The following is a 13916-nucleotide window of genomic DNA, read 5'->3' on the forward strand; positions in this document are numbered from 1 at the left end:
AAGTAGTTTTATCTTTTTGTTGTCTGTTTTAAATGCTCAGGATGTAATACTTTTGGTTTTTATCTAAACAGGCTCTCTTAAGCCATTAAGTTTAAACACATCTGTGTGCTGAGGCATGCACACTTTCTTACCAGTGAAAGATAATGACATTGCCGCATTAGACTACAGTACAATCTTTATAGGCAAATAATGCAAGTGTTAGACCTGGAAATGATCTCACTTTTATTTTTTTCTGATCTCACAATAGGTTAGAGGGTATTAAAAAGACCAACATCTTCCAATGTGACTAAAACGTGGTGAAAGGGTAATGGAAAGGTCTTAGAATTGAGTCATTTCATGTGTCAAATTACAAAATAATTGACATGTAAATCACATGACTTAGACAGACATTGACTTGTTCTGAAAATGATAAACATGCATCTAAGAGAAAACAGATGAGATCCATTTCTGGTATCTGTAATGTGTGGTGAGTTTTATGGATGGTTTTGAAGTTGAAACTCTCACAGAGATGCTGCTGAGGCACTGGAGATTCCTCTTTCTGTGAGAAAATATCCCCAAGGACTGGAGGGGGAATCAACACTGACAGGGAGTCGGGTTAAAGGTGCCCTGAGAGATTAAAGAAAAGATACTGGCTGAGGTGTGGAGTCGTACTATACATGAATGCGGAGTTGTAAAGGCTGGGGAAGGGATGAGGAAAGGGAACAAGCATCTTTTATACATTCAGCAGTCAGGCAGGTGTGCCCTGGAGCAGAAGGGTTAGACATGAAAGCCGGGGCTCGTTAATATCAGTTTGGTTTAAACTAATAGCAGAGAACTGGGAGGCCAGGGACTGGTAACAATGAAGAAGGAGAGATCCTGTCATCCCCCAGTACTGCAAGAAAAACAACCTGAGATTGTGTGGTGAAAGTCTTATTATGGCAAAATTACCTGACCTTCCATAGTGGTATCTGGAGTCGGGGACTGGAGTGAATTTAGATTGGAATTTTACTCTGCACAGACTACCATTCTTTCTCTGCCTTTACCAGTGTAATTAATTTCAATTGACCTGTCAGAATCAACTGATTACAAGAAATAATACAATATATATACAGTATACTGTATATATTCTATACAATATATTTATCTCGATACATATCGGTAGCTATAGATATCTATAGGCATATCTATTGTTACTTGTCTAGACAAATAAATATATACAATTTATTTCACCAGATAAATCAATTGAGATCACATTCTCATTTACAATGATAACCTAGCCAAGACACTTACACTATTGAAGCATAGAAAACAGAACAACGGCAGAAAAAAACAATCAAGAACACGTGCTGTGACAAGCAGAAATAGTTTAAACATACTGTACTGTATAAATGGAAACACTGCAAGTTACAAAAGTGGACATTTCTCACATTATACTAGTCATTAGTATGAATTTAGAATCAATTTCACCCCAAAGTGGCACACAGAACAGTAATAAGGAAGCAGTTTTCCACTTAAAACTATGTAAATTAATATACTGTACCAGTAAGCAATGTTCATCTAATATAAAGATATGTCTAACCAGTAAAAGAATAAAGATCACAATGATAATTCTTATAGCAGAATGGTATAAGATTTTCAGGCTTCTCATGAACAGCTGTAAAGCCCATTCTGTAGCCAACATTCTCAAGTGGATATTAAGATAAGGAGGACAGACATTTGAACTGATGTACAGCTAGAGGAATGTACGTAGAAACTAAAACTAGATTTGTTGCAGTAAACCAGCTTCAGTTTGTAATTTATCAATACATGTTTTGAACATTAATTATTTATAAACTGACCTAATCCAGCTTTATATATAGTACTGTGCTGGTATATACTGTATGTAAATTGGAATTTCTTTAGTATGTGCAGTCATTGTATTTTTTCTCTAGATGTCACTCTAGATATCTGCTTTCATGATGCAGAAAGCACATAAGAATATTTGTTTTCTCCAAGTCAACCCACTGAGCAATGAAGTTTTTAGGATTTGAAGGCATTGATTTGGCTTCTTTTTGAAATCACTTTGCAGAATAGATGTGTGCTGACATAAATTAGTTGGAAATGTTACTTGACTTGCTCTGCTGATATACTGTAGCCTTATGAGAGACAGTCTTATTTTGAGCACTAGAATAAGGCCATGAGCCATAAAAACTACCACCCAGCTGAACACTTCTGAATGGAGAGCCAAGTCTTGTTTTGAACTAACAGTGATTATTCAGTTTTTCTCAAGGTTAGAGTACTATTCAAAATCCTCTCCTTTAAATGCAGTACAGCTTGTTCTAAGGACAATAGCACAGAAATTTAGCTGCTCTGAGAAATGGCACTATTCAAGTACTAAAATAACAGGATAGGTGTTTAGTTTGTCCTAAGACATGTGAACTACAGTTTTTAACTGACAGTCTTATCTGACCACACTGCCTACATGATACTGTATGCTGACATCTCAGGGAGCTACCCTTGGTTATTGAGCTAGAGTCTTCTGGCATTGGGAGCTCTTATTGCAATTCTTCTTTGTATGCATTTGTTACTCTTCATTGTAATTGAGAGGAAGACCTTGTGATATCTTTTTATCCATAGGAAGTGAAAGGAAGTGAAATCTCTGCCCTGGATGGCTAATTCTGGTTTTCATTCCAGCTTCAGCTCTCAGTTGCTTCTTCTACCTAATTATTTGTGTAATTGGAAATATTTAATATTTTTCAGAATATTTTTCTTTACGAATGCACAAGTCAAGCCACACTTTATGTTACACATTCTGCAGACCCTACCAGTTTGCATTTGTCTACTAATCAAATACATGCTTGACTTGTGTGAATGGGTAAAACACAAAATATACTGCAGTTCTCCAGGAACTGTATTTGAGATGTACAGTCTTGGATAAAAGATTACTTATTTAACTATGTTTCATTGTTACATTGTTTTTTTTTAGAATGAACTCTTGAATAGTTCATAAAATGCCTGACCTGAGGGAGAATTCTGCTGCAATGAGACACACATGTTGGAAGACAACAAGACTGTTTTTAGACAGTTAACCAATGGTTTTCCTTTCTTATCCAAGGGAGTTTAGCTCTTCTTACACTGATATCAGCACCTGGCTGACCTTGGACAGCTCCCAGCTCAGTGCTAGCACATTTCCACTTTCACAACAATAGTACATTACTCTCTATGGATTATGGAGTTGAAAGTCACCATGCTCATTCCTTGTGCTTTTTAAATAATAGAATTCTGAAAATTTTATTAATGTGGCTTCTCTAAAAACAAAGCAAATTAAAGACAAATGGACTTAAGATCTGTACATTGTTGGGTGATATTTGTTCTCATCATGTTTAACAGGACCTTAACATTTATCACTGTGAATAATGAAATATTGATGAAAAACAGATAGATAATTGACTGATACCTAAGCTGACTCAGTTCAATGTTACTGTTTTTTTTCTTACTTTGAGTTCACCTGTTTATTTAGTAGGTTTATCTGGCACATTTTACGTAATCATTTATAAGATTCAATATATACAATGATCAGTGAAAAAGGAGATAAACCTTTTGCAGATTACATTCTGTAAGATTATAAAATCTTACTGTATTTTTGCTCTTCTAAATCTCCTAGGCACAAAAGCAGTTCTTAGATATCAAAATATGTTTTTTAATCCTTTCTCCTCATGCCTCTGAGCTATTTCCCCATCACCCGTGTAGTAATCTCTTTTGTTCTTGTAACAAGTGCCTGTATCAACATCAGACTATGACCAGGAAAAAAAACAAAACATCAAAAACACTTTCAGGCTTCATCTTTTTTTATTTTTTTTTTAGACACTCCACAGCTTAATTGTTTAGTTGTTTTTTTTTTTTGCAGTCTAAAACTTAAAAAAAATAGATTTTATCTTTCTTTTATTCTGGGAATTTAAAACCCTCATGTACTCTATGGATTTGAAAGGAATATTCTGTCCTTACCTACATGTATTAAACCATATTGATATAATTGAATTCAGCTTGTGTATATTACACGTGAACACTGAGATCAACCTTGTTGTTCTCTACCGCTTTCCTTGTAAAGGTTTAACAGCTGTTTTTGAAGTACAAGGGCCAAAAAGCAGGGTGGAAGAGTGTTGTACGATAAGAAAGTTAGAGCTGTCTAATCTCATTAAGACCGATTGGGCTCTGCCCCCCACTCGGTACCAGATGCAGTGGGCTGGATATTGTACGTCAAACACTTAGCGCCGTTCAAATTCTGCATGGTTGTACTGTAGCAGAACAAAGAAACCAGTTTTGCAATAGGAATTCTCGTAAATGCCTGAAGGAGTCTTTGTCAATCCTTCAGCAATCAGTTGCTTTTTCTCATCTGTACTAGTGAATCGGAAAGCATACAGAACTAGTAAAGTGCTAAAAGAGTTATGAACCCAACCCCATTTTCACCTTTTGACTTAAAACACCACTGGAGCAGATCAACACTCTGGAAATAACCTGTACAGATTCCATATCGAGTAAGGACAGGTGAAGCCAAGATAATCATGTCCTCTGTTACCATGTTGTTTTAGTGGAAATTGGAATTGTCTGGATCTGACTCCTTTTGAGGTACAGTATGGCTAAATGAGTGTCCTTTAATGTGTCTGGAGGAAAAAAAAGGTTGTCATCAGAACTGGAAGTTTGTGACTTTAAATTAAAAAATTAAGAAAGTGCTATTTTTTTTTTGGTTAGGGGAAGTGCATACCACAAGATACTAAGTTTTGTTGACTGTAGTGAGATAGAGACCTAAATAAAAGGATACATTTATTTTTTACTGCTTATGATTCAATGTCATATAAACAAGGGATGCCAAAACTATTTGTTTTTATAAAATGCTTTAAGACATATGGTGCTTCTTGACTGATCTATTAAAAACAAAGATTACCTCCTTGTGACAGTACTAGAGGTTGCTACAGTACATACATTAAATAAAGTATATGAGTGTGAGGAGAGTGAGATAAATGTCAAGTCTTGAATGAGCAAGACTGTAGTCCATGCCTGTGCACTGCAGTCCAGTCCATGTTCCCCTGCTAAAAAATGCTCTGAATACTCAAAAAATCAGATGATGCAAAATATATACTACTGTTTATTTATGTAATGTTTGAAGTTTATTAGAAATGTTAGGAATGTTAGAAATGCTCTTTGTACATTGTTTAGCTATACTGTTCAATTCATCCAAACTAATTGTTTGGTAAACCCAGACGTTTGACCACAGGAGTCTGCATTCCTTTTTATGTCATATTTTTTAGCATTGCATTTCTTTCAAGTTAAAATTGATATAAGGATTGAGGAAGGTGTGTCCCCCCCCCCCCTCAAAAATTCATAATCTCAGGCTTTTTAATAGAATTTGCATTTGAAGTAATCTCCTTGACAGGTGGCTGAAACAGAGTGTGACTATAATGGCTTGTATACAGACAGCGTGTCCAGTCCTGCAGTGACAGGCGTATTTCCCAGCCTGTTGCCTGGCCTCTGTTTGAGTGAGCAATGAGCATGCTGTCAGGGTGCTGCTTGTGGAAGGATACTGGAGCCTGCACATCGCTGACACAGCTGACTGGCAGAGCTGCCAGCCATAGTGACAGGTCTGTTACCAGGTTACTAGACATGAAATTGAAAAACTGTTTCTCCCCATCAGTCAATGGTGTCCACCTATCATGCAGCCAGATTTATAATAAAGTTGTCCATCACAAGTGAAAACCATCACGTCTGGTATCATCCTACACTTCTTATGAAAATAAAAATAATATTTATATGAAAATAAAATATAAAATAAAACTAATATTTACCTATTCTATGAAAATAAGAATAATATATTTTATGCTTTTCTCTAATTTATTTTAGCTCATCCACCTCCTAAAGTGACAGAAAGAAGGGAGGATACACTACAAGAGAATCTTTATTACGGTCCTGCACCAATTACTGTCCTGGAGATCAGCGGGTGAACAGGGTTTGATAGCTTCAGTCACATGATGGTGTATTTGTGTGGGAGTGTGTGGGGATTTAGAAGGCTGTGAGAGAAACAGAGTTAACACAGCACAGAACCCTGCCTTACAGTAGCTCTCATCAGCAGGTGCTCTGTGCTCTGAGAGAACAGCAGATGGGTGTGCTCCCATACTCCCAAGTATCTCCCACAGCCCCACTGATGATGATCTCTTTCACAGAAGGGACATTGAGGAAACCTCTGGGGAGGTGCAAGGTTAAATGTTTTCATATTCTCTTGACACACAGTTCATTTCTCATTAATTTTATCTGAATGTCTAATAGGAAGACAAATAATGCTGTTAATTGTTATATGAGACTAAAACCTGTTTTAGAACTGCCTGGGCACAGGAAAGGGAAATTGTAGCAAGTCTGCACTGAACTAAATATGCAAATACATATCTTTTAATGCATTTATCTATAGTTAGAATTAATTTTCTGTACTACAAGAATAATGGATATTGAGGTATTCTAAGAAAACTGATGAACACATAATTATTCTTTTTGCTGATACATTTATTGTCAGGATAGTATTTTATTAATATTCTTGAATGTTTACAGTAATGATGGTAATCAAATTTCGTGAAGTGAAGATTGCAGTTTGCAAGTGAGTACCTAGTCAACCAATGTTCTGTGTATACTTCGCATTATACAGTATTCTTTTTTATATGCTACACCTCGGACGAAGCTTCTTTCTTCTGAAAAACAAACACTGCACAGACAATCCGCAGTTCTTTCATCCCTCCTCTAGCTGTTGTGAAGGATTTATAATGGGTTTGCTGTTGAGCTGTAACAGTTCTTATCTTATCACCACAAACATTAATGTTGTCATATCTCAGTTCACAATATGCAGCTGCCAAATGAGAAAATATGCAGCTTATAATGAATTATTTCCTTCTGACTTATTTTCCTGGACACAGACATGTATAGTACTGTATGTGTAGAAAAAAATAAGAGGAACCTAAGACAGGTGCACCATACACCATTTTATCATTTCCAGACAATCATTCAGTTAGGGAATGAAAATATATTATTTTTATGAGGTACATGCCATACCAGTAAACAATATAAAATATTATAAAAATTCAGACCAGGAAACACCAGGAAAAACTTGATTGTCCAAAATGCATGTTTTATCCCAATAAGAACAGTTTCAACTGAATGATTTCTCCTTGAATCATATAGAAGAAATAAAAAAATTAACAATGCCAACTCCCTTTTTTAAACCACTCTGGAAATGCAATGTTAGGTTGTGTTTCATGAAAATGTTAATTCACTGGAGTACCTATTTTTTGTAAAAAATGCTTAAAACATTAGTGACCAAACTCATTCCAGCTTTAGGGTGATATCAGATGGAAACTGGTATATTTTGAGGTGTTTGCATAAACCTTATAGATTGTGCTATTATGTCTGCTATACTCTTCTGTTATATGCACACTTCTTACAGCTGTGCCTGCCACTTGCACCAATGTTGTTTTGAATGAAACAACAGGATGAATGTCTGCTTTTACATCCATGTCACCTTTTATTCACAGCTAGACAAATCAAGAGGATGTCATTCAGTCCACCTAGCTCATTTGGTTCCTCATAATTAAGCAATTTGAGGATCTCATTTCATGAAATGGCTTTAACAACATGGCTAGGTAGCTTGTTTCTGACACCCACAACCCTTTAAGTTCCATAGTGTCATTCTGCTTTCTCCCATCAGCTCTCTTATGTTTCATTTGGTATTTTCAGCCACGTTCACGACTGAGGCCAGTTTTCAAATGCGCCGGTGTTTGCAGTTGATTTATTGGTGTTCATCTGTGGAAGGCCTCCCTGGGGAGAAGCTGCTCTTTGTTCACTCTATCTCTCTGCGTAAAACTGGCATCAGAGGAAAGTCTTAAAGACCAGCCGAGGTGTAGAGAGTATCTGAAAAAGCAATGAGTTTATTGTAAAAAGCTGAGTGAAGAGTATTTCCCAGCATCATAAGAATCAAGATAGAGACTCTTCAATTTTTATTCAATTTCTAGAAATGTGCTTTTGAGGACTTGTGTGATGAGATGGGGGAGAGAGATGCTATATGTTGCAAAACACAATGAACAACACTTGCAAACAAAAGATGAAAACAATGCCACTGCATCTAATAGCCTCATGCCCCTCACCTGGAAGATTCTGTAGTAAGTTGTACGGACTATAAGTATAAGTTGTACTTATAATTGTGGCATGAGTCCTAGCCATGTCAGACAGAGTAACAGGAAAGTAACACTGAAGACTCGGTTGTGCCCTGGTTTTCTAAATACTAGGATTAGGGGTATGTAAGATGTTGAGAAAAATAGAAGCAAGCTGTTAAGCATGCCCTACATATTTTTGCAGCAGTGCAGAAATTAGGAGACACAGAGAGAAATGCAGAAAAAGAGAGAGACAGATGGTAAGTAAGTTTAATGAGAGGGAATAACTGACATACAGTAGGAGTACTGTGCAACATAAAACAATATAGTACAAAGCAATGTCAAACAGTAAAAGTAAAAAAATAAAGCTCTTCTAATTCTGCTCTCCTTACTGTCCCCCAAGCCCGTCTACATTGTATGGGTGACAGGGCCTTCTCCTGTTATGTACCCAAGCTCTGGAACTCTCTACCCAAGGACATCAGAGTCTCACCTTCTCTAAACTCCTTCAAATCCAGACTCAAAACCCTCTTCTTTAGAAAAACCTTTACTTAACTGGTTCAATTCTTCACCCCTCTGCTTTTCTTAGTACCACCATCCATGTCTCCTCTGTATATTGTAATTGTGTGTTATCTTGTGTATTCTTTTTATTTTTTGTTGTTGTCATCCTTTAAAGTGCTTTGTGAAGCCACCTTTAAAGGCACTATATAAAATAAAGTTTATTATTATTATTATTATTATTATTATTATTATTATTATTATAAAGCCGATCCATACCCCTTTTGTCACTAAGAACAAATTGCTTTTTGATACATTGGGTAATAAAATATATATTCTTAAATGTACTGTATTAAAAACGCTAGTTTTAAATACAGCTGAATACACGAGTGCTGTATATTCAGTTTTTTTTTTAGAATCAAGCTTTTGCTCTATTTGATGCTGTGCTAATTTATATTGGTGACACAGACAAGACAGCTTTAAAGGTGAGTTTGGCTGCGGACAGTCACAAGCCTTACAAGACTCTTGGCAACGAGGCTGTCTGCTGTGTTGTCTGTCATGCTTTGAATGCTTTTAGAAATTCTGATTTCACAGGGCTTATTTTGTCTTCCTCGTAGCTGTTGAATTCTGAACTAGCTATAACAGGCACAGCAATGAGAAAGTTCACAAAGACATATGCCCCAGAGAAACCATTTCTGGAGGACATAAAACAGGCCTGTCTCAGCATCAGGACCAACAGTGCATCTTCACTCTTTTGCAGGCAGCTCAAGAGATGCCTGGAAAAATCCTTGGTAGATGCCTGAGTACCATAGGATACAAATAACATTTACATGAAAAACTCACATTTATGAATGTGAGCATTATGAATAAAAAACACAACAAAGTCTTAATTAACTCACATTGTTAAGAAAGTCACTGGCAATCAAAAAACAGCTTCTAATTTCATGTTTTAGTGAAAACATTAAGGAGAGTTTATATAAAGAGAGCTGAAAGTTTTAAAATTCTTTGACATCCAACACTTAGTATCAGCAGCCGATGATTGCGGGGATGCCCCAATAGCTGTATTATAAATATATTCATGCAGTTGATTGTCTCCAGATTACTGATGAAAGCTACTTTATTTCTAGAAGTTTAGTTTGAGACACAGCAGAGCAACTGGTAGAAAGGGGTAGTGTTTGTTAATTTCGAAAGATAACAGATGTGTGGTACTGTTTTTGTTACACTGAATTCTCAGAATAATTCACAGATCTTGCAGGAGTCATGGAGCCCCATGCCATTCAGTCTTGCCCAGCACAATGTCCTTGCCTTTCTTTCACAAACTGGTAGCTGTATTCTCCTAAAGACTTTCACCTCCATCACTGTTGGGTTAGAGGTTTGAACATACTGTACCATAAAAGTAGGTGTTCTGTAAGGCATGCCAGGAAATTTATAATTAAACCATACAAGCAATGGGAACAAGGGTTCATTTATTATAACAAGGCTTTGCTGCTAGATGTGTTGAGGAAGCCGTGGCATGCTAATTGCTGGATCCTAGCTGATAAAGGGACCCTCAAATAAAGAAATGCTGAAGAATGGCTTTGCTGAATGTTAAAATAATTCCTTAACCATGTTATGATCACTCTCTGACAAATTTTCATACACAGAGCTCTCTGCAGTATTTTGCAACTTCCACATGTATATCAGTTTTTCAGCTACATTTACTGTATTTGCTTTTGTATTTCTTAAATGCTACGTTGTCAGCTCAGAATATCCTTACAAAATTCTCTCTCCCTCTCTGTCTTAAGTTATTCTTATACAAATCCAGAAGTACTGACACAGAAAAAGAGACATTTCCTTTCTTAGTTTTCTTTTCACTGCATTAGCTATTTTAATAAACTATATCTGCTGGACTTTCGGTGGTTGATCACAAGTTGCACCATGTCTTTATAATGTGAGCTGAAGAGTGTTTAAATATATATTGAAACAATCAGCACAGCCTTTCCTGAACTGTCAGACACTCAGGATCTCTTCTACCCTTCGGTTAGATAGACGGCAATGCCACCGGGGATGACTGACTGGCTGATTTATTGATCAATCTGAAAGCGCATTATGGAATTGCTCATGTTGTTTATTTGTCTAGTCAGAACATTCCACACAGACCTACAGTATCCCTGCCTGTTACTGCTTCATCCAATTTAAGTGCAAGGTGGGACACAACCTGGACAGGAGGCCAGTTCATCGCAAGGCACACTCAAACCTGGGCCACATAAGCCAACTAACCTACCTCTATGTCTACACATGAATGTGGGGAGAGCATACAGTACAAACTCCAAGCAGACTGCACACAGGTCGAGAATTGAACCCAAGACCCCAGCGCAGCAAGGCAGCAATGAAAATCACTGTGCCACTGTGCCGCCTGCCTTTTATTCATAATATAGCAAATGTTTTATTATTTCATGCTCTGGTTCTCACTAATTGCTCATCCACCTTCAGCACAATTATCTCCTCCATATAAATATAAAGACACCTAATGGAAACAATCCCAGGAAATGTATAGTTATGAAGAGTGTTTGCATTGCCTTTCATACCTTGGCAAATAACTGGTCTATCTGAAAAGAGAAATGTTTCCTCTTGTAAATTATATTGACTAGTCTATCTAATCCATTCAGGTATACACAGTATACAGTGTAAAGTAATTTCCTGGGGAAAACTGAAAATGGTGCAGTCTGTTTTACCTCTTTCATGCTAACATCTTTTGTCAGGAAAACTATGCTAGTGATTAATTAGAGAGGAAGGGAATTTTGTTGAAGGTGGTCTTACAAATTTAGTAAAATATTCCTCTTTGTAATCTTTCATAGTTTAAAGAGGAGATATTTTTTTATTCTTTCAGATAACCTACTATGTGATAATTTCATGTGATAATTTTGCATTTTTGTTCAGGTTCACCGAATTCCTGGAGCCTTTCGAGAGAGTTATCCAACCTGAAGAGCTCTGGCTGTACAAGAACCCCCTTGTGGAGTCTGACCACATACCAAAGAGAGTGATGTTCGTAAGTATAAATCCATAATCATTGGTACTATCATGAAAACCAGTAGAATAGTACTGCTACTGATACAGCTAAGAAGGGTGAAAAGAATTTAAGTTTTTTTTATGTTAATTTTTAAGCCTGAATTACTCCTACTGAATTACTTTTAAGCCTCTATACTGTACTGTAAGAAACAAAAACACTCTTCAGCAATTTATTACCTACAAGGACTTTGGAGACTGCATCTCATGTGTATGTGTTTATTCACATTATATGAGTTCTTCTCTGAATGAATCCCTTTATAGTGTGAAGGTAACATTAAATCCACTGAAAACCTCTCTAATAAGACAAAGCAGATCCACAGTGTAGAATTCATTTCCAGCTCTGAAGTATATTGTAAAACCTTGCTCTTTCCAACAGTGTAATTTCAGGAGTAAACTAATATACAGCACATAAAGTAATTTCATTAGTAGGGCAAAATGGTGCTATGGCAATTTGCACTGCTGCCTCACAGTTCTTATGTCGTAGGTCCCACCCTGAAGTGTCTTCTGTGTTCAGTTTGCAATGTTTTTTTCAAGGTTTGTGTAGAGTTTCTCCAAATGCTCCAATTTCCTCCCACCTCACAAAGACATGCTGGCAATGTTATCAGTATCTTCATTTTTTGCTATGTGTGTGTGAGATGGACTGGTATCCTGTGCAGGATGAAGCCCTCCCTTGTGCTCTAAACGTCCCATATAGTCTGAAAAGCAACAGGTAAAGGTTTATTCCATGCTGAAAGGAAAAGTAAAGAGACACAATGTTTTGGTTGTGGAGCCTTCTTCAGCTGTGATTCAGGTGTGGAGACTGATTCCCATATACTCCCCAGGTTGCTCTGATCCACATGAGGAATGAGTCACTTTCTGATAAGGGATTGGTATGGTATTTGTCAGTAGTATTTTTTCCTAGGTAAAAATGTAGCTGATTTCTTCCCTTTCATGCTACAATTCTCTCACTAGGGTTCCAGAACACAAAAACAAGAACGGATACAAACGTTGCCATTAGCACCATCTAGCCCATTTGATAGTTAGTACTGTACTGTAGGTAAAATTTTCTAACTTCTGTGTTAGCTGGAGAAGTGGTACAGCTAATAATGACAACCCTCAACATGTGACTCTCAGGTTCTCCAGTCCTGCCCATTTTCTGTCAATGAAAGAAAATTCCAAACACAGCATCCAATTTCACTTGGAAAGTTTTGTGTTAATTATTTTTCCCAAAATCTGTATGATATGTAGAAGTCATTGTTTTTGTACACTGTTGTACAAAAGCCCAAAACATCTTGTTTACAATAAAGGGTTGCAATTGTATGTATGTTATGAGCATCAAAAGTTTATTCATATCCTCTACCAGTGTTTTCTATTATTATAACAACTTTGACTGTTATTAATAGAGTTTAGTTGAGGAGAGAAGAAACCAAGTTTGCAATTTAACAATCTTCAATTACCACTGATTACAATCTTCAAAAACATGTTTATTGAAGTACTTCTACTTTTACCTACTTTTCCCTGCTTTTTCCTACAGTAGTTATCCATCACATTTACCAATCAAATCAAGTTTCAATGGTTCCTTGTCTTTGTTTTCTTCCTACAGTACACATCCATACAACAAAAAGACTACTTTTGGGCTACAAAATATGGATCTGTCAGGATTTATGGATTTAGTGTAGTGTATCTTAAAACCAAATCAGTAAAATGTCTGTTGAAAGTCACCACAGAATTGTGTTTATGTATAAAGAAGGAAAAGCACTGAATGTAAAGAACAAATAATGCTGAATGTCTATATCTTTTGCAAAGGTGTGTACCGTGTGGAGTGTGTATAGATGTTTTTCTATCTATATGAATTCTGGACTATTGCAGCTCTCCAGAAAAACCAAGCCTTTCCTTTAGCAAACAATTCCTCTGAGAACAATATGAATGTTGAAATGTTGACCATGGAACCTTTTCCATAGAAGCTCCATTATTCATATCAGATAATAACTAATGGCTTTGGACTTGTATCTCCACACGCACAATGGTACACTAGAAATAAGGACTGCGAGTTGGACTAGCCAATTCAGTACAAAATGTGCTTATAGTTCATAATCTGTAGGTCCTTTAAACTGCTTTAGATAGATAGATACTTTATTGATCCCGTGAGGGAAATTGCAGTGCAACAGCAGCTTATAAAACACAATTGTGTTAAAAAACACAATGGATGCCTCATTCTTGTCAGGGTCCATATACTGTAAGTGTTTTAGGCAC

The 13916-nt window shown here is 36.6% G+C and overlaps 1 protein-coding gene across 2 annotated transcripts in view; it reads left to right on the top strand.

Annotated features, from left to right (window-relative positions):
* Window positions 1-13916, top strand: part of plpp4 (phospholipid phosphatase 4) — a 71828-nt gene that overhangs the window by 7447 nt on the left and 50465 nt on the right. For both annotated transcript variants that reach the window (XM_088635242.1, XM_088635241.1), the window contains exon 2: window positions 11556-11664. In XM_088635242.1, the coding sequence (XP_088491368.1) occupies window positions 11556-11664 (109 nt within the window). The remainder of the gene's footprint in view (window positions 1-11555; window positions 11665-13916) is intronic.

This window comes from Lepisosteus platostomus, chromosome 6, assembly GCF_059453375.1.
Source record: "Lepisosteus platostomus isolate fLepPlt1 chromosome 6, fLepPlt1.hap1, whole genome shotgun sequence".
Lineage (NCBI taxonomy): Eukaryota > Metazoa > Chordata > Actinopteri > Semionotiformes > Lepisosteidae > Lepisosteus > Lepisosteus platostomus.